The sequence below is a fragment of the Salvelinus fontinalis genome, chromosome 1, assembly GCF_029448725.1.
Source record: "Salvelinus fontinalis isolate EN_2023a chromosome 1, ASM2944872v1, whole genome shotgun sequence".
In the NCBI taxonomy this organism is placed as follows: domain Eukaryota; kingdom Metazoa; phylum Chordata; class Actinopteri; order Salmoniformes; family Salmonidae; genus Salvelinus; species Salvelinus fontinalis.
In genome coordinates, this window is record NC_074665.1 from 30,761,134 (window position 1) to 30,788,366 (window position 27,233).

Sequence of the window (27,233 nt, forward strand, 5' to 3'; positions counted from 1 at the left end):
TTATATAAGGTCCCACAGTTGACAGCGCATGTCAGAGCAACAATCTAGCCATGAGGTGGAAGAAATTGTCCGTCGAGCTCCGAGACAGGATTGTGTCGAGGAACAGATCTGGGGAAGGGTACCAAAACATTTCTGCAGCATTGAAGGTCCCCAAGAACACAGTGGCCTCCATTATTCTTAAATGGAAGAAGTTTGGAACCACACCAAGACTCCTAGAACTGGCCGCCCGGCCAAACTGAGCAATCGGGGGAGAAGGGCGTTGGTCAGGGAGGTGACCAAGAACACGATGGTTACTCTGACAGAGCTCTAGAGTTCCTCTGTGGAGATGGGAGAACCTTCCAGAAGGACAACTGTCTCTGCAGCACTCTACCAATCTGGCCTTTATGGTAGAGTGGCCTGACGGAAGCCACTCCTCAGTAAAAGGCGCATGACAGCACACTTGGAGTTTGCCAAAAGGCACCAAAAGAATCTCAGACCATGAGAAACAAGATTCTCTGGTCTGATGAAACCAAGATCAAACTCTTTGGCCTGAATTCCAAGTGTCACGTCTGGAGGAAACCTGATACCACAAACCTGGTACCAGCCTCAGACAGGGAAGAAGGTTCACCTTCCAACAGGACAACAACCCTAAGCACACAGCCAAGACAAGGCAGGAGTCTCTGAATGTCCTTAAGTGGCCTAGCAAATAGCCCGGACTTGAACCTGATCAAACATCTCTGGAGAGATCTGAAAATAGCTGTGCAGCAACGCTCCGCATCCAACCTGTCAGCGCTTGAGAGGATCTGCAGAGAATATTTTTTTTTTAAACTCCCCAAATACAGGCGTGCCAAGCTTGTAGCGTCATACCCAAGAAGACTCGAGGCTGTAATCGCTGCCAAAGGTGCTTCAACAAAGTGCTGAGTCAAGGGTCTGAATACCTAAGTAAATGTGATATCTGTTTTTTTGTTTTAATACATTTGCAAAAACTTCTAAAAACCTGATTTTCTTTGTCATTATGGGGTATTGTGTGTAGATTGATGAGGGGATTTGTATTTTTTTAAATAGATTTTAGAATAAGGCTGTAACCTAACAAAACGTGGAAAAGTAAAGGGGTCTGAATACTTTCTGAAGGCACTGTATTTAGGCTTGCCATAACAAAGGGGTTGAATACTGATTGACTCTAGTCATTTCAGCTTTTCATTTTTTATTACATTTGTAACATTTTCGAAAAACATAATTACACTTTCACATTATGGGGTATTGTGTCTAGGTCAGTGACAATTTAATCCATCCAGGCTGTAACACAACAAAATGTGGGAAAAGTGAATACTTTCTGAAGGCACTGTAAAATGTTTTAGATGTCACGTAGGCTAATTATTCAGTCTGGACTGGCTGGGTGATGAGCAGAACTGCCCTGAGCCCTTCATCAGCTGATGTCATCCTGAGAGGCTTTGCGGCAGGCTGGCCCATTCATTAATCTATCTTCTTTTACCAGCCTTGTCCTGACCGAGCTACATTATAGATCACTTCACATCCGCACGGATTAGGCCAGTGCTTTTTATACCTCTCCATGGGGTCCGCCAGCCATTCCATGCATTTGATCTATTCAAGCTAGCACACATGATTCAACTTGTCAACTAAGTATCAAGCCCTTGACTGGTGAATCAGGTGAACTAGTTCAAGGCTACAACAACATAGTGGGATGTCTGGTGGTCCCCGAGGAGAGATTTGATTTGATTCATCATTCATCTCCCATACACCAGCCCGGCGCAGGTGTCACACACGGGCTAATGAGGGGAAGGACAGGGGGAGTGAGTGGTGGAGGGTAATGGAAGTAGTAGAGACAGGGATTGGAAGAAAATAGTGACAGTGGGTGATCTATCATCAACATAAAATACGGACATGCATGTGGCTTTTGATCATGAGCGAGCGAAGTAGGCCTATATGAAACAGAACGACTTTGATACGTTTTAGTCATAACTCTATCGTGGGGGTTGAAAGGGTTAATAAATTGTGCTTGCAGAGAGGGGACTGGGACGCTTCTTCTCGAAACAGAAATCAACATAGAACACAGAGCCACTGATTACAGCAGCCTATGTTGCCAAACAGACTAGATACCTCTCCGCTTCCCCCGTTACTCAAACACGGGATGGCTGCTAGGCAACCAGGCCACATCACATCAGGTGGAGAAAGAGGAGAGAGAGGGAGGGATAGGGAGTGAGAGATAGAGAGAGACACAGCAATGGCGAGCGAGAGCAGAGAGAAAGGAGAGAGGATACAGAGAGAAAGAGAGAATAGAGGAGAGAGGGGGTAGTGAGAGAGCAGAGAAAGAGAGGGGGTTGTGATTTTCATGGCAGAAACTGCACTGGCAGTATTACATAAGATAGCAGCTCGAGTACCACTGTCCATATTAATGTGGTTCGGCACTGGGAAGTGATGAAGATTAGTCACAAGTGACAAGACAGATGAAGATGCACAATCCCACAGTGATTTAAGTCATTGTTTATGAGGACAAAGAAGGACAAATGATTTTAAAACAACACACACAATGAATCATAATATTAATAATACAGAAATGTACAATGCAAACAAACAGTGATTTGAACATAATGGATTATGTCAGTTACATACACAGGCTGAAGGGTCTCAGTCAATGAGAAGAAAATGTAATGATACTATAGGAATGATCCCTGAGAGTGGATGTATACGGTCTGTATAACAATGTAGTGGGTGTATACAGTCTGTATAACAATGCAGTGGATGTTTACGGTCTGTATAACAGTGTAGTGGGTGTATACGGTCTGTATAACAATGCAGTGGATGTTTACGGTCTGTATAACAGTGTAGTGGGTGTATACAGTCTGTATAACAATGCAGTGGATGTTTACGGTCTGTATAACAGTGTAGTGGGTGTATACGGTCTGTATAACAATGTAGTGGATGTATACGGTCTGTATAACAGTGTAGTGGGTGTATACGGTCTGTATAACAATGTAGTGGGTGTATACGGTCTGTATAACAGTGTAGTGGGTGTATACGGTCTGTATAACAGTGTAGTGGATGTATACGGTCTGTATAACAGTGTAGTGGGTGTATACGGTCTGTATAACAGTGTAGTGGGTGTTTACGGTCTGTATAACAGTGTAGTGGGTGTATACAGTCTGTATAACAGTGTAGTGGGTGTATACGGTCTGTATAACAGTGTAGTGGGTGTATACGGTCTGTATAACAGTGTAGTGGGTGTATACGGTCTGTATAACAGTGTAGTGGGTGTATACGGTCTGTATAACAGTGTCACGAAACACTTGACTTGTCCATGAATGCATGTGAGCGATTATTATGAGTGCATAGACATAGATAAAGAGAGTAGATAAAATGGAGAGGGGGAAGGGAGGAGAGCGAGAGAGAGAGCAAAAAGAGTGAAAAGGGCAAGAGAAGATATATTGCACCAATTTGTACGTGTAAATGATCATACGCATGTGTGTGTGTCTGTGTGTGTATATGTATGTGAGTGTGCAATACAGTAGTACCCTCTGTCTGCTCCTCACAGCTCGCGGGGTATGATGGTGAAGGGCCTGATGGGGCAGGAGGACTCCAGCTCCAGGGCTGTGAGGAAGCAGTCTGGAGCCTGGCTGCTGCCCTGTGACTGCAGGGCCTCCCCCAGGCCGCTCCACGCCTCGTGGGACGTGCTCTGGGCCTGCACCGCATCCCGCAGCACCTTCTCCCCCAGACCCACACGCCCGCACCGCACCAACAACTGGCCCTGAGGAGGGGAAGGCAGGAAACAGGAGGAGGTGAAGTGATGAAAGGTGAGTTTGAATGGGGGATAAGTAATTGAGAGATTACAGAGACAGAGATTTACAGATGTAAGATCTTAATTTGATCACTCTTTTGTTTCATGAAATGCAAACTTGTGGTGTAGTCAAGATTTAAAAAGGTTTCTAAAATGTGTAATTTCCACATAAAAAAATGTCAGACTTGATTTGATCTTATGAATAATGTATCAACCCCTACTAAAAATTTCCATTAATTATAATCCACATAATAATAATTCACATTTCCTGTTGCTGCAGGATTATTTTCCTGCAGTATCAAACTGGTTGAAATTAAGATCCTACATATGTAACTTTGGATCTAGCTTTGGCCATATCTAAACCATAGCTGTGTTCGAATACCATACTAACATACTGTATACTACATACTATTAGTTCATTTTAGTACTGTAAATGGTACAGTATCCTTTCAGTTGAGCGTACTAGCACTTCACCGGTCTACCGGAAGTTGATGCTGTTGCTATGTAACCTCTTGCTAGCTAGTTGGCGTAACAAATTACTAGTTAGACATTTTAGGACTTCGGGTGTGTTCTTAAATTCAATCTGGAGTGCCAGAGTGCGCTGGTAAATTCAGAGTGTTGTCAGATTTTCAGTTTGTAAATTCAAAGCGTTTCGCTCTCAGAGCGCTCTGGCCTAGGAGTAGGGTTGATTTAAGCGTTCTGACCTTATGTAACAGTATAACTTTACGTCGTCCCCTCGCCCCGACACGGGCGCGAACCTGGGACCTTCTGCACACATCAACAACTGACACCCACGAAGCGTCGTTACCCATCGCTCCACAAAAGCCGCGGCCCTTGCAAGGGGCAACACTACTAATAGCTTTCAGAGCAAGTGACGTAACTGATTGAAACGCTACTAGCGCGTACCCGCTAACTAGCTAGCCATTTCACATCCGTTACACTTACAACGGCAGTCAAGCACTCAAGCTAATGTTGGCTAGCTTGCTAGCTACTTCCAGACACAAATGAGAGTGACCACTGACCATTTTACTCGCCCTAGCAGAGCTGGTTAGGTAGTTTCATCTTATCCACACAAACTGTTTTAATTACGCTTTGTTTGGCAACGTTAACTGACACCGGCCATATTCAACCTATGTTGAGCGCTCGTAAATTCATTATTCTGCGCTCTGCCTCTGGTACACTCAGACGAGAGTGCTCTGAAATCGGAGTAGATAGCCAGAGCAAATTTACGAAAGCACCCGAATGTCATTGAGAACGCACAACGACTATACCATTTAGCTAAGCTAAGAATGACGGGAATAATCAAGTCAATAAACGTTGGGTAGTTAGTTAGATAGCCGATAGTTAATATACTGGCAAGTTTGATGTATAAGTAGCCAACTAACGTTAGGTAGCTAGCTAACATACCGGTACATACTGCTGTAATGATATGCTATGTGGTTCGTAAGGACATTGTAACTAACAAATTGTCAGCCAACATAACGTGCAAGGTAACTTATTTGAAAAGTAATTACTTTATTACATTGATCAAACTGTTGTTAACATTTGTCATAATTAGTTAAAGCAATGAATTTGTATCCCCTATCGTTGGCCTTCGGCTGCATATTTTCCACCATTTTCTTCAAATTTGAAAACGATGTGAAGCCACGCCCATTTCCCGAAGAATTTCATTATGGGCCCTAAAGTACGGCAATAGTGTCCTCTGCGTGTATACTTCATATTTTGGCGAATTTAGTACGACATCCGGGAACTTTTGGCATACTAACTATATCCATACTATGACCAATAAGCATACTATATACTCAATTCACGTCACAAACAGTACGGTTAGTGTGGGTAGTACGAGTATTCGAACACGGCTCATGAGAACCCTCTGACACTAGACATAGCATGTCAGAGGGGCACTAAGGGCACATTTGGGTCTTAATGGAACACACACACAAAAACAGGGGAGAGGAAGCCATGTCCAGCTGCCTAAGAGGATGAGATGTTGCCAGTTAAAGCTCCTGTTTGTCCCAACTCTTCATTTGCACTGGCGTGTCAGGTGATTGCAGCCAGAGGCATTTCCAGAAAGGATGGGATGTTCGTGTGATGAGGATGAGGATGACTACTCCCTATGTGTGTCTTTGTGTCGGTGTGTGTGTTTGTGGTTGTGTGAGAGGGCAGTAGTGGTCAGCCCAGCGTGACATGTCTCTTTAAAACTTCTCTCTGTGTGTCTCCAGAGTCCAGCAGCATAACAGGGTATCACGCAACCGACCAACGGCATGAACACACACACACACAGCCTCCAGTGCAGGGCTTGCCTGAGGTCAAACAGCCGAGTCTTGTTATGCAGGCTCTGCTCACAAGCCCCAGATTAATTGGGCTGAAACTCAGAGAGCTGTCTAGGGGCTTTGACGCAACCTCCAATGAGGATGCTCTGCTCCCTCTGTCTCCAAGTTCCTCTCTGCTGTAACTCCATAGTCTCTCACTCCTTTTCCTGCAGTTGTTACTGTATTCTCTCGATGCTACTGACCAGAACTGAAGAAAAGACGGAAGGAGATCTTAGGTGGGGTGCAGAGACATAGTGGAAGATGCAGTATAATCACACGGTGGGTGTATTGCCATTGTTAAGGCACTGGCGTCCTCATCATCTCACACTGCCAGCGGGTCTTTGATCTATTCGTTGCCATTCCACTGCCCTACTGTCACCAGGACTTACACTCTGGGACTTATGGGAAATAACCACCCAAGAGTCGGTTCTGAAGTTTCAATTCTTCCTTTCTTTGAAGTTTCTGGCGCACGCACGCGCACACAGTGAGGCAGTGAGGGTTCACCACTGTATTTCCTCTCCTCGGGGTTTACATGATGCTGCCAAGTCTAATGCTCTTAGGTCAATGGTTCAAGGAAATAAACACCCTATACTGCGCCGTAAACAAGGCAGAGGAAAACAAACCCTGTGTTTAGAGAGAGGAGGGGAGAGAGCAGTAGAGAGAGAGGGAAACAGAGAAAGATTGAGAAAGAGGAGAGAGGAAGAGAGCGAGAGACAGCAGTAGAGAAACTGAGGGACAACCAGACAGAGCGAGAGAGTAAAAGACAGGCAGAGAGGGCCCTGTGCCAGTAGTATGTATCTGAGGCTCATCCCCTTGGTGCCCTGGTGGCCCGGGCCGTGACCCAGCGTGGCGCCTCACACCTGAACCCACTAATCCTATCAGAGATTTGGCGGTGATGTAATCCCTGCCTGCCTGGTTGAGCTGGCGGAGCTGGGCTGAGAGTGAGCTACGATTACTTGGGCCCCGGCCTTGCAATGCCCTATTCCCAAAAAGCCCTATTGCTGGGAGCCTTCGTTATCCCTAGTAGCCCTCTGGTAGCCCTGTCTCTATCACCTCGCTTTATCTCCCCCTCCCTGTCTCTCCGCCTGCCCGCTTGACCCTAGTCTTGCCAGATTCAGGGTGCTCCGGAAAAGGACTAACCTGCTCGTGACCTGACCTGACTCATACACCCAGGGGAGCCAACCGATATGAGACACCTTATGTCAACACTAGACAAGCTGAACCAGCTAATCCAATCACTAAAGTACACGCCCATTCAGCTAACGAGAGAAAGCGGGAGAGAGATGGGGGAGGGGAGGGAGAAAGCGAAATGAAAGAGAAAAAACGTAACAAAGAAAGAGAACGAGAGGGAGGGAGAACGCAGAGAGAGAGAGAGGGAAAAAGACAGACGAAGAAAAAGAGGTGAACACATGCACATAGGCGAACAGGCACAAGCCAGCTCCCCTCCTCCTATCTTTCTCTCTAGCTGGTTATCAGAGGTATTGCTCAATAGAATATATTTCCCTGGTTGCTAGGCAATCCCATAAAGCGCCCGAGAAGGAGCGAAGTGTTATAAATAATGTATTTGCATTATCAAATGAGCTGCCAGCCACCCCCATCCAGAGAGAAGAGAGACCGAGAGAAAGAGAGAGTGGGGGGGGGGCATTGGATCACTGAAACGCAATTCATTCTATGAGATGAAGTGATTGCCCTTGACCGTATATCTGTATGCGTCTCTGTGTGTGTCTGCATCCGTCTGTGAATTATATACGTGTGTCTGTGTGAGTAGAAGAAAGGAGAAAGGGACAGAGAGGAAGAGAGCAGCTGGTTCAGTGAGAAGAGAGGCCTATGTGTAGCTAACTGACACACAGCTAAGCAGCAAGCAGAACAGAGGAGAGAGGAGCAGAGGTGCTGGGATGTGGAGGACGTTGAGAGTTGTGGTGAGAATCATTTAAACAGCAGAGTCAGGAAGAAGGCAGGGCAGGGAAGATCAGCTCCACTGGCTTCCCAACTCAGGCATCACTACCAATCCTAAAATACACCCAACCAACTGGCCCTGGGGATGAGTCACACTACCTACACTGGCTTTCATAATGTATCACACACACAGTTGAAGTCGGAAGTTTACATACACTTAGGTTGGAGTCATTAAAACTCGTTTTTCAACCACTCCACAAATTTCTTGTTAACAAACTATAGTTTTGGCAAGTCGGTTTGGACATCTATTTTGTGCATGACACAAGTAATTTTCCCAACAATTGTTTACAGACAGATTATTTCACTTATAATTCACTGTATCACAATTCCAGTGGGTCAGAAGTTAACATACACTAAGTTGACTGTGATTTGAAACAGCTTGGAAAATTATGTCATGGCTTTAGAAGCTTCTGATAGGCTAATTGGCATTGTTTAAGTCAATTGGAGGTGTACCTGTGGATGCATTTCAAGGCCTACCTTCAAACTCACTGCCTCTTTGCTTGACATCATGGGAAAATCAAAAGAAATCAGCCAAGACCTCAGAATTTTTTGTTGTAGACCTCCACAAGTCTGGTTTATCATTGGGAGCAATTTCCAAATGCCTGAAGGTACCACGTTCATCTGTACAAACAATAGTACGCAAGTATAAACACCATGGGACCACGCAGCCGTCATACCGCTCAGGAAGGAAACGCGTTCTGTCTCCTAGAGATGAACGTACTTTGGTGCGAAAAGTGCAAATAAATCCCATAACAACAGCAAAGGACCTTGTGAAGATGCTAGAGGAAACAGGTACAAAAGTATCTATATCCACAGTAAAACGAGTCCTATATCGACATAACCTGAAAGGCCGCTCAGCAAGGAAGAAGCCACTGCTCCAAAACCACCATAAAAAAGCCAGACTACGGTTTGCAACTGCACATGGGGGCAAAGATCGTACTTTTTGGAGAAATGTCCTCTGGTCTGAGGAAACAAAAATAGAACTGTTTGGCCATAATGACCATCGTTATGTTTGGAGGAAAAAGGGGGATGCTTGCAAGCCGAAGAACACCATACCAACCATGAAACACGGGGGTGGAAGCATCATGTTGTGGGGGTGCTTTGCTGCAGGAGGGACTGGTGCACTCCACAAAATAGATGGCATGATGAGGAAGGAAAATTATGTGGATATATTGAAGTAACATCTCAAGACATCAGTCAGGAAGTTAGAGCTTGGTCGCAAACGGGTCTTCCAAATGGACAATGACCCCAAGCATACTTCCAAAGTTGTGGCAAAATGGCTTAAGGACAACAAAGTCATTGTATAGGAGTGGCCATCACAAAGCTCTGACCTCAATCCTATAAAAACTTGTGGGCAGAACTGAAAAAGCGTATGCGAGCAAGGAGGCCTATAAACCTGACTCGGTTACACCAGCTCTGTCAGGAGAAATGGGCCAAAATTCACACAACTTATTGTGGGAAGCTTGTGGAAGGCTACCCGAAACGTTTGACCCAAATAAACAATTTAAAGGAAATGCTACCAAATACTATTTGAGTGTATGCAAACTTCTGACCAACTGGGAATGTGATGAAAGAAATAAAAGCTGAAATAAATCATTCTCTCTAATATTATTCTGACATTTCATATTCTTAAAATAAAGTGGTGATCCTAAGTGAACCTAAGACAAGGAATTTTTACTTGGATTAAATGTCAGGAATTGTGAAAAACTGGGTTTAAATGTATTTGGCTAAGGTGTATGTAAACTTCTGACTTCAACTGTACATACTTTACACGTCAGTCACACCCACACACACAGACTTTACACATCAGTCACACACCCACATCAACACACACACACCTCATGTTCCTGTGGCTGGTGGTGTGAGAACAGAGTATAGGACTGACAAACAGTATAAAGACCTAGTGAATCTAATAATACTGTATAGGCCCAGTGAATCTAATAATACTGTATAGGCCGAGTGAATCTAATACTACTGTATAGGCCGAGTGAATCTAATAATACTGTATAGGCCGAGTGAATCTAATAATACTGTATAGGCCGAGTGAATCTAATAATACTGTATAGGCCGAGTGAATCTAATAATACTGTATAGGCCGAGTGAATCTAATAATACTGTATAGGCCGAGTGAATCTAATACTACTGTATAGGCCGAGTGAATCTAATACTACTGTATAGGCCGAGTGAATCTAATAATACTGTATAGGCCGAGTGAATCTAATAATAGTGTATAGGCCGAGTGAATCTAAAAATAGCATTGTCTGGATAAGCCTCTCCCTTGGTGTAACCGCTGGTTATGTTGAATATAGGCTACATCATCACGATATAACACTGTTTTATTGGGGATTTGGGGGAGGATATTTTGGGGTAACGCCCAGAAAGATGGAGGGAATGAGCTGTTGCTAGGCAGCGAGCGGAAGAGCGAGCAAGTCTGTAGAACATCCGCTAACGTTGTTGAGCTAGCTGCATTTCTAATTACCGTCGCTCGTTAAACCAAGTTATTATTAGCTTGCTTGTAAACAAAGCTCATAAAACGAGAACAAGACCATGTCAAAATGGCCGCCACGGTTAAGGGATAGGAGGTTAGGATGAACACCAAAACCCTTTTAACAGCAAACTAGTACAGGCAGAGAGACAGCGAATTGAATGGGAATTGTGGGGAACCTACCGCACACACACACATTTAAAAAGGTCCCATCCTAACTGGAGATACTGTCTCTCAGAGGGGAAACTGCAGTATTGGTTCTGAATTGTAATACTTGGATTGGAGCAAGCAGAATTGGCCATACTCCACATAACATGCTGTTCTGCTTACACATACGCACAGAAAAACACATGCAGGCGCACACTCGGACACACACAGCGACACACACAGTGATACAGACACACATCTGTCATAGGAGACAGTGGGCCAGTGCCAGCTGGCTGTGTTTCAGCTCCTCACCCCAGGGATTGGTACTCCCACTTGCCAAATATGGAAGCCAAGAGCACCCCCCCCCCCACACACACACACACACGAGCGAGAGAAAAGTACTGGCCTTATGTGGTCACACTGCGGCCACTGTTTAAGCCAGAGAAGCATTTACGGCTACACAACCAATGTATGGTCACTATGGAGACAGCATGTAGGGTAATGGGAGAGTTGGATCCAGGAGATGAGGGGGGAGAGGGAGATCTGGGACTTTATGATTGGAGCATTTCTTACAGAGTGCTGTGGCTCACAGGACATATTTTCAAGATGGTTATCTGTTATTACTGAGGATAATAGGCCTGTTGATGGGCCCCAGGTCTTTGTGTGTGTGACTCTTACCAGGATAGTGTGTGTGCATGTGTGTGTCTCACCAAAACTGTGGTACCCGTATGTGTGTGTCTCTCTCTCTCTCACCAGGTGCAGCAGTATGCGGTGTCCATTGGGGTGGATGGCCAGGGCTTCATCGTACAAACCCTTGGCCTCGTCCTGGTTCCCTTTGAGCTCGGCCAGCCGGCCCCTTAGCAGCAGCACGGAGTGGGAGTTGGGGAAGAGCACAGCTGCCTCCTGCACACAGAACTGGGCCTCCTTCACACGCCCCTCTGCCATGAACAACTCTCCTATGGGAGAGAGATGGCGGGAGGCGAGAGAGCGACGGAGAGAGAGAGAGAGAGAGAGAGCATCGGTTGAGACAGCTGACAACAGTATGTGCTGATAGTGCCAGGCTAACACGTCACATCACCAACTGCACGGCCACCGTCGTTCGACATGAATGATTCTTGTTTCATTTCTCTTTGTTTTACCAGGTATGTTGATTCAGGACTCATTCTCATTCACAAGGTTGACTTGGGGAATATGTCGAGGAGGAAACGACACATACTGTACCAACATGACATTGGACACATACCCACATAATGGACTGAAAGAAGATTCAGTCATAGGCACAGAGATACAGATGCATATTTACCCTGACAGCCACACAAACAAGACCAGAATGCAGTGCCTGGGAAGTAATGAGGCTCATGCCTAAATAAGGGCATTGCATGCTGTTGCTGTGGCTCAAGACAAACCCCAGGCTGCCCTCAGCACAGACAAGCCCGCAAGCACCACACTGGCCAATTACAGGCTGGATAATGGGCCGGATAGTGGGCCATCCACAGGCCCCTCCCTCAGGCCACCACTGACCAATGGAGGGCAGGACATTGGGATAGAGCTGTCTCTGGGGGAGAGTGGACACCAGAGGGACTGACAGCGTAACCATTAGAAACTCTTGAGGGGAGGCTTGCCTAAAACACTTTCACTTTAGCCTCTGTGTGTGTGTGTGTGTGTGTGTGTGTGTGTGTGTGTGTGTGTGTGTGTGTGTGTGTGTGTGTGTGTGTGTGTGTGTGTGTGTGTGTGTGTGTGTGTGTGTGTCTGTGTGTCTGTGTGTCTGTGTGTCTGTGTGTGTGTGTGTGTGTGTGTGTGTGTGTGTGTGTGTTTGCCAACACCGTATATGCCTTTATGCGGTAGCCAAGTAAAGTGTGTGTGTGAATGTTTGTTTATCTGTTTTTCAAAGTGGGCACAGATGGGAGCTATTTGTGCACGCTATTATGCCCTCAAATAACGCTACTCAGAAAATATAAAACCACTATTCCGGATCCCATTTTCTATAAACAATTGTTCATATTCCTCACCTGGGCTTGACACCATAATGGAGAACACGAATAATATTAACGAATCTCTGTGCCTACATGTGAGATCATGCATAGTGGTTGTGTGTGGCTGTGGCTGTGTGTGTGCGTGTGTGTGTGTCTGTGGAGCCAGGTCATGCTGGGTGGTTGTGTCCTGCCCTGAGGTGAGGAGAAGTACTGTGTGTGTTTGTGCTGCCTGCCTATTGGGCCAATCAAGATGTGAGATTTGAGGCAGGAAATGATGACCCACATGACAGAGGAATGTGACTGGAGAGGGAGGGGAGAGACAAGGGCATGACTGCCCAGCCACACATCCCTGCCTGGGCCTGCTTGTCTGGGAGAGGGGAACACACCCTGGGTCACACACAGGTACATTCACTACACTGGCTCGGTCTGTGCTGGGAGGGAGATATAACAGAAGACTAAAGACTAACTGAGGTACAGTATATGTGTATCTACTGTACATGTGATGTAAAGTTCAGTGGGTTTTGCAGTGAAATTACCCTCAAGGGTCAAATAGAAGACAAATGTCAGATGACGAAAACAACCTTTGCTTAAAATCCAACACAGGGAACTCGACCCCAACTCATCCATCGGTACAGTGATGGCCTTTCTCTCTGCTCAGTTCACAATTATAGGGTAGGATGCACACCCCTGCCCTCTGGCTCCAGTGGAGTGCACTCTCCCTCCCTTCCTATAGCTGGCAGCAGTAGTGTCCACTCCGGTGGTAGAGTCTACACTCCCTCCTGTAGCTAATTTCAGTGGGTAAGAAGCTTGTCCTAGCTGAGTCCAGTGTACACTAGATAGTTATGTACACTCCCTCCCTCCTGTACCTGCTTGCAGCCAGATGCGCTCCAGGGTGGTCCAGATGTAGGTGGGGCCCTGTTTGTGGGCGGAGCTGGCGGCTGACACCTCTGACATGGCCTGCTCCAGGCGAGATAGAGCAATGGACGGACCACTCTGAGAACCTGACCCAGGGACAGTTCATAGTTAGCACACATACAGTATTATACACTATCACACACACAGAGCTTGATCTAGGAACAGTTGATACTTAGTCAGTACACATACACACAGAGCCCAGGCCCCTATCCACAAAGCATCTCAGTCTACACTTGACACTTACATGCGACTTCTGCAGTCAGAATATGAAGATCGCATTTGAAAAGACGCTTTGTGTTCTGATTGTGTTCAGATCTGGCTGACAACTTCACGAGGTGGTCTGGGATGCATTGAGTGCGGATTTCTCCTCAGTCTGGACGCAATCAGGCTACTGAAAGCGCATACAGTGGTCAACGTCATCAGCACGCCTCCCACAAGTCTCCAGAAAACGTGTCTTGGGACCGAGGAACCTTTTCATTATAACATTGGAGGAACTACGTTCCTAGCGTGTGAGGAACGTGTTTGCCGGCCTCATAAACGCTAGCTAGCTAGCTGATATTTAGAAAGGAAGAAAAAAGCAGAGGAAGACACAAAATAAAAAGTTGAGTCAGAGTCTGAAGAGTGAGGACAAAGGGAAGATGGCGGAAGTGGATGCTATGTTTGAATCAAGCAGTGCGTCTAGCAAAGTTGGTGAAGACGAATGTTTTGACTGGACAGTAGTAGTGAAAACTGGAACAAAAAGGGAATTGTCTAAAATTGGAGTGGAGGATACGTGTATGAACGATAATGAATCGCTTGTTGTTGGGATGCGTTTGTTTTTTAGTAAGGATGCAAAAGTGGGAAACCCGTTTGAGGTGTCGAAAATGGTGAAGTATGCACCGGGAAAAGTAGAGTCTGTCAGAGTGACCAGGAGTCTCAAAAGAATCCGAACAAAAGAAGTCTTGTGTTTTGAACTTCGGAGTAGAGCACCCGTCAAAGGAGTCATCTCAGGGGTGACGACAGACGTTCAGGTTGAATACATGAAGGGAATTCCTGGTGTGGATGGGGCCTGGCGTCTGACCCTCTGGGTGAATGGAGAAAAATAAGAAAGTCTGTCTGCCCTGTTGTTTTTTTATAAAGAGCAAAAACCTACGCATGTGAAGCTTTGTTTTGTAAGATACGCTGTGAGAGCTTTCGTCCGCAAGCCATTGCAGTGTAAGAATTGTAAAGGATTTGGCTACGTTTCAAGTGTGTGTAGACAGACAGAGTATAATTGAAGAACAGTGTGTAGAAGGACGACGGTGTTGCAATTGTGCATTGTCATGTCAATTGTCATGATCCCAACTTCCTGGAGTGCCCTTTAAGGGTGAAGGAGATTGAAGTGGCAAAAGTTAGAGCGGTCAATCGAATATCATAATATTATTTTGCCTATTCCACCGTATGTAGAATGCATACCGGCATTTGAATATAGGACGGGAAAAGGGAATCCGGACACACTGTGGACACGGTAGACACATTTAAATGTAGGACGGAATTCCATCAACAGAACTCTATGATCAGAATACTGAAGCTGCGTGAACTGTCAAGTAAAAGGCACACCTCAAAAAATATATATTAGGAATCCTGTTAAAACCTGTTTTTAAGACAAAAACAACTCCCGCTCAGAGTAGATTTGAGGATGATGTTAAGACACTGCCTCTACACAAACTATGAGCCAGGAGTAAAATCAACTCATAAAACTTTATCTCAGCTGGTTATCATGACAGTTTGAGGTACTGCAAAGGAAATATAGTAATTACCCTTGTTGCAAATGATGGGGAATAACCAATCGCGATGAGACATTGCCAGCTGTGAATTCAATTGCATGTTTCAAAAAACCACCTTGAATGTGACTGTACATCAAATATTTCAATGGTAAATCATTTTTGCCTGAAACTATTACTTTGCCACTCATAAGTAATATGTTGGCATCCATATATATATATATATATATATATATATATATATATAGATATATATATATATAGATGGATGGATAGATTTTGCTAATTCTGATGGCTGTTAAAAGCGTAATTTTGACGATATTACTGTTATTTCAACACACTCGTCACTCCCGTTTAACAATTCTGTATCACTTTGGCACAGTAGGCGTCAATGCCTATACGTTGGGCAATTGCAGGCATCTGGGGCTTATGTTAACTTTGATTGTGTTCGAGGAAAATGATTGAAAGATTTAACGTTGTATGCAACGTTGTCAACATTATCGGCAAGTCACTTATCTTATTATTGACGCTTGGCTTTTGCGCTAAAGCGATTTAGAGTTTTTAAACGGGAGTGACGAGAGTGTTGATATAACGGTAATATTGTCAAAATTACGCTTTTAACAACCATCAGAATTGGTAAAAAAAATAAAAAATAAATGCATGCCAACATATTAGGCAATAATTAAGAGTTGGTAAAGTGATCGTGTCAGGCGAAAATTATATCAAATATTTTACCACTGCAACATTTTATGTACAGTCACTGTGGTTGTCTGAAGCGTGACATAGAGTTAGTTCACATCTGGAGATGCCTCGTCGCGATTGGTTATTCCCCATAATTTGCAACAATGTCAACGTTAATGTGTGCCATCGCTATGTTTCCTTAAAACCACGACAGTCTGAGGTACCGCAAAGGAAAGATGGTGATGACGCTCATTGCCTTTGTTGTATTGATGGGGAATAACCTATCGCCAGCTGTCACTTCGATAGTACGCTTCATACAACCACAGTGACTGTAGCCTACATCAAATGTTGCAATGATAAAACGTTTTGATATAATTTTCGCATGACGCGGTCACTTTGCCTACTCTTAATTATTGCCTAATATCAAAGACACTACAAAACTCTGTGCTAATATGTTGGCATGCATAACCGTTTTTTTTTTAACCAATTCTGATAGTCTTTGAAAGCGGAATTTTGACAACATTGCCGTTATATCAAAACACTCGTCACACCCCCGTTCAACATTTCGAAATCGCATTGGCACAGTAGTCATCAATCAAGTCACTTGACAATGATGTTGCATACAGAGTTGTATACAATGTTTGAAAGGCCTATCATTTTCATCGAACACAATCAAAGTTAACATAAACCCAAGATGCTTTCACTTGCCCAATTTATTGTCATGCCCAATGCAGGCATCTTTTTTCTTAACAACGCTCCAGAGGGATACATTGGAATCATGTTGGTAATTACATAATCGATAGAAAAACGTGTTTATTTATTATCCTAGTGGTTATAAGTATTTAGGCATGTCATGTGAAATAGCCCTCGTGAAATAACTGTCAATAGTGCAAGATATAAGGCTTATGGTTGAATATGGGTGTAGATTATTTATGGTTTGATCATATCAAAATGCACAGGAACCACATACTCTATTATCAAGAAATACCTGCTGGTAACTCTTAACTGGTTAGGACATTGCGTGTGGTGTCCAAAAAATCTGTCGACTATAGTGGACTTTTATGACTAAAGAGGCTTCATGCATAGCTTTTATTTTTACCCATAAGAGTAGGAGTAAAATGTCTCTATTCTCAGCACTTACAATTTTCTACTCGGAGACGCTTTGTGGATATGGCCCCAGGTTTTAACAAAATTCTTAGGTTCTTTTTCTGAGATGCTTTGTGGATACGGACCCTGGTCCTGGAACAGTTCATTCTGAATCAATAAACATACACGAAGACCCCTCATTTACAAACAGCAGATCATATTTTGTAAAGATACACTATCCAAATACTGGTCTCTCTTGCTAAATAGATTTGTGTATTATCTCAATGAGACAAACCCGTCTAAACAAAGGTTACATGGACATCAATACACCCAAGAGGCAGTACAAACCAGTCTCACTGTCCTGGAAGTCTGGCAGGGTGAGGTGGAGGCCGCTGGGTTTGCGGTTGAGTGGAAGTGGCTCTGGTAGGTGGATACTGCTGCTGTCATCCCCCTCACTGCAACGCCACATGGCAGTTAATCAATACACAGCAGAATCCTTCCCAGCTCCCACTCAGCAACAGCCATTATAGCCACGCACCCAGTGCAGTAGACAAACACACTCACAAGCACACACATGCATGCACACACCCACACATGAAACACAAACACATTATAGACACAGAGACAGACACCCACATGTAACACACTCATTAACCACATAAACAGAGAGACAGGCAGGCAGGCGGACATATAGACATATACACACACCCATACACACACCTGGTACGTGTGAAGTCATAGCGGCTCTGCCATAGCTGCAGCATGTCTTGGCAGGTCTGGAGTGCAACGCCCGGCCCATACAGAGCCTCCTCCAGCTTCACCTTAGTGAACAGCAGACTGGGTGACAAGGAGCACAAACAGCAACACATCAACACAGCATGCATCAATTAGTACACCATTAGCACTTTACACATCGATACACACATTGGTGTGCTGTACCATTTCCTTGACACATCAGGAAAAAACACCCCCCCCCCACACACACACACACATTGGCTCAATATTGACACAACATTGCTGTGGTTGCTAGGTTAGCACATACTGTTGGCACATCAACTAGGACCTGATGCTACCATCATATAGGATAAGCATGTTTATCACTGTATGTTCATAGAGCTTTGGTGGGAACTGTGTGAGTCTGGAGGGTTACAATATGCTTCAGTGGGAGGCTGAGCTGGGAAAGGAAGAGAGAGGTACAGTATGTGAAGGGACAATACAGAAAGAGGGAGAGAGAAAGAGTCAGGGCCCTTACTCATCTGTGAGAGAGAGAGAGAGAGAGAGAGAGAGAGAGAGAAAGAGGGACTTAAAGCCCCAAAGCGGATGCCTGTCTGTCTGCCTGCTGTCTGTCTCTTCCTGTCTCCCTGCTCCCCCAACTGGAGCCTCTTCAAATGATTCCTCTCTCTGCTCACCTCTTACTGACAGAGAGCTTGGGTTGGGCACTATCCAGATTTTCATACCGTCATACCGTTTCTGTACCATACCAGGGTATACGGTATTACCGGAAGTGCACACAGGGGGCGCTATTGTTTGACTCGCAAAACAAGTTAGGCAACAGGGATCTTGAATCAGGAAGGGATTGAATGTCTCTGCTGTAACCAAGAAGCTTGATCTTGACATCTAGCCACTTAGCTAGCAAGGTAGAAAACCAAATGCATAGCTGGAGTCCTGAGTTGGATATCATTTATTTGACACAGCTTAGATTTCTTATAGTTATACTTAACTCATAGTTAGTTATAAGCAATGGCGTAGCACGCACCCCCGCAGCACCCGCGAGACGGGGTTGCCCCCAACCCAGAATTATACCGTCAGTTTTTGAAAATACTCCGGTATACATCGCCCAAGCCTAAAGATAGCACTGGTGATCAATAGCACAGCCAGACGGCCGGCAGCAGGGGAAAAACACCCGGTGAAATGTGGCTCGTTACCGGTTAACGGGTGGGTGGAAGGGCTGGGGTGATGGAGGGAGGGATGGGGGATGGAGGGGCGAGAGGAGGGGAGAGAGATATGCACAAAGTGTCATCTGACATGAGGATGAAAACTGTTGCTGACAGACGTGGTGTTACGGATACACCTGTCAGCGGGGCCAGTGGGGGCTGAGGGTTTCCTATTAGCTACCGTGCAGAGCAGCGTTTAGTAGAGGAGTGGTGTGCCGTGTGTTAGTGGGCTTCCTACTGTGTGTGTGTGTGTGTGTGTGTGAGTGTGTGTGTATGCAAGCAGGCACACACACACATCTTGTGACATGCCGCAAGATGAATGCAGAATCAAAGCCTGGGATTAATCATTTTCTTTAGAACAAACTGCGAGAGAACACTCTCTCTCTGGCCTCCCTTCCCACAGCCCCCTCAGCTCTTCCGCTTTGTGCTAAAAACGCATTTCAAATTGGAAATGCACGGCTGTTTACTAGCTGATAACAATTTCAAACAGACAGAGATAAAAAAAAAGACGGGAAAAAGAGAGAGATAAAAAGACAGTGGCGTTTCCCAGTTGTCTACTTATAAAGCCACGCCGACCATTTAAGAATGCAACAGGCTATTACTGCATTTTAAGATAAAAGCTCAATAAAAACATCTCAAATATTAGGACAACGTCTACACATTTCAACTGTTTCATCCAATTGCTCTCTGCTATTAAGTATTTACTGTAGCATCATATGGCTCGAAGAGATGTTTGTCTTTGGGGGGGGGGGGGGGGTCTCCTACGCTACCTATGGAAGTGGCGTACGAGACGTGAGAAATGAATCGAGATTTGCGTCTTTACACTACAGGAACGTGTGTGTACGCGGGTATTTTTATCGTAGAGTAAATGCTTTCTATTTGGGGAACAAGAAAGACAGAAAGTGAGAGAGAAAACACGAGGATTCAGTGTGTGCTACAACAAATTGACAGTCTGTGCTGCTGTGGTGCAGAGATCCGATGACTAGCGTCACATGCACATACTGTACATGCATGTCATTGTGCACGTATGCTATTCAAACCAAATCCTCTTCAGCACAAATTCTTCACACATTCCCTCTTTCTCCATAACAACTGATGTTGACTGCTCCCTCCGCCGATATGACCTCTTGGTTGCCGGGGCGATGGGCATTCCTGGCGCAGGGAGGGCTGTGACGGGCTGAGCCTGGCAAAAAGCTCTTAAATGGATCAAAGCAGTCAAATGTCTCTATGGAGAAGGAATGTGTCTGCATATGCATATGAGGGAGAGAAATCACTAGAACATAAGCTTTAGATTATACATATATATACAGTGGGGAGAATAAGTATTTGATACACTGCCGATGTTGCAGGTTTTCCTACTTACAAAGCATGTAGAGGTCTGTCATTTTTATCATAGGTACACTTCAGCTGTGAGAGACGGAATCTAAAACAAAAATCTAGAAAATCACATTGTATGATTTTTAAGTAATTAATTTGCAATTTATTGCATGACATAAGTATTTGATACATCAGAAAAGCAGAACTTAATATTTGGTACAGAAACCTTTGTTTGCAATTACAGAGATCATACGTTTCCTGTAGTTCTTGACCAGGTTTGCACACACTGCAGCAGGGATTTTGGCTCACTCCTCCATACAGACCTTCTCCAGATCCTTCAGGTTTCGGGGCTGTCGCTGGGCAATACGGACTTTCAGCTCCCTCCAAAGATTTTCTATTGGGTTCAGGTCTGGAGACTGGCTAGGCCACTCCAGGACCTTGAGATGCTTCTTACGGAGCCACTCCTTAGTTGCCCTGGCTGTGTGTTTCGGGTCATTGTCATGCTGGAAGATCCAGCCACGACCCATCTTCAATGCTCTTACTGAGGGAAGGAGGTTGTTGGCCAAGATCTCGCGATACATGGCCCCATCCATCCTCCCCTCAATACGGTGCAGTCGTCCTGTTTTGCAGAAAAGCATCGCCAAAGAATGATGTTTCCACCTCCATGCTTCACGGTTGGGATGGTGTTCTTGGGGTTGTACTCATCCTTCTTCTTCCTCCAAACACAGCGAGTGGAGTTTACACCAAAAAGCTCTATTTTTGTCTCATCAGACCACATGACCTTCTCCCATTCCTCCTCTGGATCATCCAGATGGTCATTGGCAAACTTCAGACGGGCCTGGACATGCGCTGGCTTGAGCAGGGGGACCTTGCGTGCGCTGCAGGATTTTAATCCATGACGGCGTAGTGTGTTACTAATGGTTTTCTAAGAGACTGTGGTCCCAGCTCTCTTCAGGCCATTGAACAGGTCCTGCCGTGTAGTTCTGGGCTGATCCCTCACCTTCCTCATGATCATTGATGCCCCACGAGGTGAGATCTCTTCTTCCATTTTCTAATAATTGCACCAACAGTTGTTGCCTTCTCACCAAGCTGCTTGCTTATTGTCCTGTAGCCCATCCCAGCCTTGTGCAGATCTACAATTTTATCCCTGATGTCCTTACACAGCTCTCTGGTCTTGGCCATTGTGGAGAGGTTGGAGTCTGTTTGATTGAGTGTGTGGACAGGTGTCTTTTATACAGGTAACGAGTTCAAACAGGTGCAGTTAATACAGGTAATGAGTGGAGAACAGGAGGGCTTCTTAAAGAAAAACTAACAGGTCTGTGAGAGCCGGAATTCTTACTGGTTGGTAGGTGATCAAATACTTATGCCATGCAGTAAAATGCAAAATAATTACTTAAAAATCATACAATGTGATTTTCTGGATTTTTGTTTTAGATTCCGCCTCTCACAGTTGAAGTGTACCTATGATAAAAAATGACAGACCTCTACATGCTTTGTAAGTAGGAAAACCTGCAAAAAAAAGTTTGGACACACCTACTCATTCAAGGATTTTTCTTTATTTTTACTATTTTCTACATTGGAGAATAATTGTGAAGACATCTAAACTATGAAATAACACATAAGGAATTATGTTGTAACCAAAAAAGTGTTAAACAAATCAAAATATATTTATATTTTAGATTCTTCAAAGTAGCCACCCTGTGCCTTGATGATAGATTTGCACACTCTTGGCATTTTTTCAACCAGCTTCATGAGGAATGCTTTTCCAACAGTCTTGAAGGAGTTCCCACATATGCGGAGCACTTGTTGGCTGCTTTTCCTTCACTCTGCGGTCCAACTCATCCCAAACCATCTCAATTGGGTTGAGGTTCGTGTGATTGTGGAGGCCAGGTCATCTGATGTAGCACTCCATCACTCTCGTTCTTGGTCAAATAGCCCTTACACAGCCTGGAGTTGTGTTTTGCGTCATTGTTCTGCTGGAAAACAAATCACAGTTCCACTAAGCGCAAACCAGATGGGATGGCGTATCGCTAGTGTCACCAGTAAAGCACCCCGACACCATCACACCTCCTCCTCCATGCTTCATGGTGGGAACCACACATGCGGAGATCATCCGTTCACCTACTCTGCATCTCACAAAGACAAGGCTGTTGGAACCAAAAGTCACGAATTTGGACTCATCAGACCAAAGGACAGATTTCCACCGGTCTAATGTACATTGCTCGTGTTTCTTAGCCCAAGCAAGTATCTTCTTATTATTGGTGTCCTTTAGTAGGCCTTTTTCCTTCTGGTAGGCCGTCATTGTAAATAAGAATTTGTTCTTAACTGACTTGCCTAGTTAAATAAAGGTTTAATAAATAAATAAATAAATATTTGTGGTTTCTTTGCAGCAATTCGACCATGAAGGCCCGATTCACGCAGTCTCCTCTGAACAGTTGATGTTGAGATGTGTCTGATACTTGAACTCTGTGAAGCATTTATTTGGGCTGCAATTTCTGAGGCTGGTAACTCTAATGAACTTATCCTCTGCAGCAGAGGTAACTCAGGGTCTTCCTTTTCTGTTGACGGTCCTCACGAGAGCCAGTTTCATCATAGTGCTTGATGGTTTTTGCGACTGCACTTGAAGAAACTTCAAATTTCTTGACATTTTCCGGATTAACTGACCTTCATGTCTTAAAGTAATGATGGACTGTCATTTCTCTTTGCTTATTTGAGTTGTTCTTGCCATAATATGGACTTGGACTTTTACCAAATAGGGCCTTCTTCTGTATACCAACCCTATCTTGTCACAACATAACTGAATGGCTCAAACGCATTAACTGGGTTAATGGCTGGGGGGGAAGTATTGAGTAGCTTGGATGAATAAGGTGCCCAGAGTAAACTGCCTGCTACTCAGGCCCAGAAGCTAAGATATGCATAAATAGTAGATTTGGATAGAAAACACTCTGAAGTTTCTGAAACTGTTTGAATGATGTCTGTGAGTATAACAGAACTCATATGGCAGGCAAAAACCTGAGAAAAAAATCCAACCAGGAAGTGGGAAATCTGAGGTTTGTAGGTTTTTAAGTCTTTGCCTATCCAATATACAGTGTAAAATTTGGTTTGATTGCACTTCCTGAGGCTTCCACTAGATGTCAACAGTCTTTAGAACCTTGTTTCAGGCTTCTACTGTGAAGGGGGAGCGAATAAGAGCTGTTTGAGTCAGGTGTCTGGCAGAATCCCATGAGCTAAGTCAGGCGCGCGGCCGTGAGAGCGAGCTCTGTTCCTTTTCATTTCTAAAGACAAAGGAATTGTCCGGTTGGAATATTATTGAAGATTTATGATAAAAAACATCCTAAAGATTGATTCTATACATCGTTTGACATGTTTCTACGAACTGTAACGCCTTGTGAATTTGGATTTGTGAACTAAGTGTGTGAACAAAAAGGAGGTATTTGGACATAAATGATGGACTTTAATGAACAAAAAAAAATGTATTGTGGAACTGGGATTCCTGGGAGTGCATTCCGATGAAGATCAAAGATAAGTGAATATTTATAATGCTATTTCTGACTTCTGTTGACTCCACAACATGGCGGGTATCTGTATGGCTTGTTTTGGTCTCTGAGCGCTGTACTCAGATTATTCCATGGTGTGCTTTCGCTGTAAAGCTTTTTTGAAATCTGACACAGTGGTTGCATTAAGGAGAAGTATATCTTTAATTCCATGCATAACACTTGTTTTTTCATCAACTAATATGATGAGTATTTCTGTAAATTGATGTGGCTCTCTGCAAAATCACTGGATGTTTTAGAAGCAAAATATTACTGAACATAACACGCCAATGTAAACTGAGATTTTTGGATATAAATATGAACTTTATCGAACAAAACATGACATGAAGTCCTATGAGTGCCATCTGATGAAGATCATCAAAGGTTAGTGATTAATTTTATCTCTATTTCTGCTTTTTGTGACTCCTCTCTTTGGCTGGAAAAATGGCTGTGTTTTTCTGTGACTTGGCGCTGATCTAACATAATGGCATGGTATGCTTTCGTCGTAAAGCCTTTTTCAAATCGGACACTGTTGTGGGATTAACAACAAGTTTATCTTTAAAATGTTGTATAATACTTGTATGTTTGAGGAATTTTAATTATGAGATTTCTGTTGTTTGAATTTGGCACCCTGCACTTTCACTGGCTGTTGTCAAATCGATCCCATTAACGGGATTTCAGCTGTAAGAAGTTTTAAAGAAAGAAATTCCACAAATTAACTTTTAACAAGGCACACCTGTTAATTGAAATGCATTCCAGGTGACTACCTCATGAATCTGGTTGAGAGAATGCCAAGAGTGTGTAAAACTGTTATCAAGGCAAAGGGTGTCTACCTTGAAGAATCTCAAATATAAAATACACTTTTCTGGTTACTACATGACTTTATAGGTTTTATTAAATAGTTTTGATGTCTTCACTATTATTCTACAATGTAGAAAATAGTAAAAATAAATAAAAACCCTGGAATGAGTAGGTGTGTCCAAACTTTTGACTGGTACTGTATATATATATATATTTAGCTACAAATACGATATAAATGCAACAATGTTTGATTCGCTCTGTCCTTCTCTGACTCCATATTTCTTTATTTATCTGTCTCTATATCACATTCCTTTACCGCTATCTATTTTCATTGTACCCCTCTCTTCTTGACACCATAGAGACCAACACTGACCCCAAATGGTCGTGCTGTGAAGAACATGTGGCTTAGATCATTATTGCAGACTCTAGGGTGAGGTGGCACTGCGAAATAATCAAAATAGCACGTGGCTTTCAAATATGCATATTCTTCTTATAGCAAGGCAACACCGTGGCACGGGCCAATTGCATGGTTGACTAATAATGTGTGTCTGTGGTTTATCATTACTGCATAATGTTGTCTGCTTCTCAGAGAGAGAGAGGGAGTACTGCAACTCCAACCTACATGGAAGAGTTGGGGTCAGTGCGGCAGTGTGAAAAGGGTAAGGGTGTGTGAGGGTAGACTCCTCAGCGCAGTGCGGATGCCTGGTCTGGCACATCTAAATAAGGCCTTCAGTGAGTGTGTGTGGCTCTGGTGAGGAGCTCAGACACCCTATCCCCACACAGAGGTCTGGGCCTGAGCCTCCAGAGCACCCGGCTGGGTGACACACACCAGAGTTAGTCTCACACTTGCTCACTCTCTAACTCACACTCTCACTCTCACTCACACTCTAACTCACACACAGATCCATAATACAGGAGAGTGGCGACCTACTTGAAGTTCTCAGGGTGTTGGCTGAGCGCTAGTGTGAGGGTTTCGAGGGCGTGTTGGTGGTGTTTCTGGGCACTAAGCAGAAGGGTCAGTAGGTGGAGGGAGTGCAGGTCATCCCCTCGCAGAGACAGAGCCACCTGCAGGGGATCCATGGCAGCTGCCACCTGCTCACACACACACATACCCACAGTGAATAGGTAGAGGAGAAACCGAAGGACAAGAGACGCAGAAGATCCAAGATGAAGAACCACTATGAGGAGCCGTAATACAGTATATGTGTGTGTGCCAGTGCTGACTGACCTGGCGTACAAGAGCCAGCTGGAGAGACAAGTAGAGAGCAATCTTAGCATCATGGGGATCCATTGCATGGGCTCTTCAGAGGAGAGAGGTCACACTCAATGACAATGCAGAATAACACACAAACTGTAGTGTACGCTAACTATAAAAACAAACACACAGGTTAAGACCAACCTAGATTGACAGAATGGCCTTGTGGTTAGATTGTCCGCCCTGAGATTGGAAGGTTGGGAGTTTGATCCCCGGCTGAGTCATACAAAAGACTGTAAAAATGGGACCAGATGCGTCTCTGCTTGGCACTCAGCATTAAGGAGATAGATGGGGGGTAAGGCCCTGCAATAGACTAGCGTCCTGTCCAGGGGGTGTACTTGTACATCAAGCTGCCTCACGCTACAGAAACAAGAGCTAGGCTCCTGCTCCTATGAGCCGTTCTGAATTGCACAAGCCAAGCCTCGTGGCAAAGGCTATTTACTTAGACGGACAGAGAGAGGTTGGTACGTACTTATGCAGATTTTGCAGTGCTCGTCTGTTGAACCCATCCCGATCAGCTTTCAGAGTGGCTGGAGAGAGATTAGGTACAGATGAACAAATCCATCAGTGGAAAACAAGGCATTTTGGGCGACATTTTCATGGTGGATTATAATGAGGTTTACGGTATTTATCGCAGTTCTGAATTCTGAAAATTTTAGTCGCCCTTTGTGAGTACCAACTCATATTCATTCCTACACAATTCACCTCTGAATGAAATACTGCACAGGCGACGGGGAAGGCCAATTAAGAAAGTATGGATTATCAGGACAAGTGAGTTCAGTGGGTCCTCTCAGTGGCGGATTCCCGGTGAATCGGGACAAGGGCCACCGTTTGTTAGAGGAAAACAATCCTGCCTCGTAGAGCAGCTCATAGTGGTGTCTCTTACCGTCAGAGGCCTGCAGACTGCAGCACAGCCCCACAGTCAGGTACGCACGGGACAGGAACTCTGCAGCCTCCTCTCCCATGGACACCACACTCTGAGACAGGGCCTCAGCCTCCTCCAGCTATCACACACAGATACACGCAACGATAACAGTCCGATGTGCTATGGGTCCCTAGAAGTACAGTGTCTAGTCTGCTGAAGTACTTACTAACCTTGTGAGCTCAACTGTGAGCTCAAGTGTTTAAAGGCATGTTCAGTTGGTTTTCGGATTGTCTTGTTTAGTGAGCTTTTGTGTTTGTATAGTATAGAGCGTTTGTATAGTCTCAAGGGCTGTATCGTGGACATTGTGTGGTTAGTTTAAGGACACTGTAGATTCAGGTGAAGAACAGCGCACTCGAGTCCCCCGGCAAAGAGTGCCAGACTGCAGTCAGTGTGGCTGAG

At 44.5% G+C, this 27,233-nt stretch overlaps 1 protein-coding gene across 3 annotated transcripts in view; it reads right to left on the reverse strand.

The window, feature by feature from the left end:
- Positions 1 to 2,466: 2,466 nt before the first annotated feature.
- Positions 2,467 to 27,233, reverse strand: part of LOC129852911 (tetratricopeptide repeat protein 7A-like) — a 79,288-nt gene continuing 54,521 nt past the window's right edge. For all 3 annotated transcript variants that reach the window (XM_055918524.1, XM_055918521.1, XM_055918515.1), the window contains exons 13-21: positions 26,796 to 26,913; positions 26,382 to 26,439; positions 25,883 to 25,955; positions 25,586 to 25,746; positions 17,790 to 17,906; positions 17,418 to 17,524; positions 13,512 to 13,646; positions 11,426 to 11,628; positions 2,467 to 3,742 (exon numbers count right to left, since the gene is read on the reverse strand). In XM_055918524.1, the coding sequence (XP_055774499.1) occupies positions 3,524 to 3,742; positions 11,426 to 11,628; positions 13,512 to 13,646; positions 17,418 to 17,524; positions 17,790 to 17,906; positions 25,586 to 25,746; positions 25,883 to 25,955; positions 26,382 to 26,439; positions 26,796 to 26,913 (1,191 nt within the window). In that variant the 3' untranslated portion in view covers positions 2,467 to 3,523. The remainder of the gene's footprint in view (positions 3,743 to 11,425; positions 11,629 to 13,511; positions 13,647 to 17,417; positions 17,525 to 17,789; positions 17,907 to 25,585; positions 25,747 to 25,882; positions 25,956 to 26,381; positions 26,440 to 26,795; positions 26,914 to 27,233) is intronic.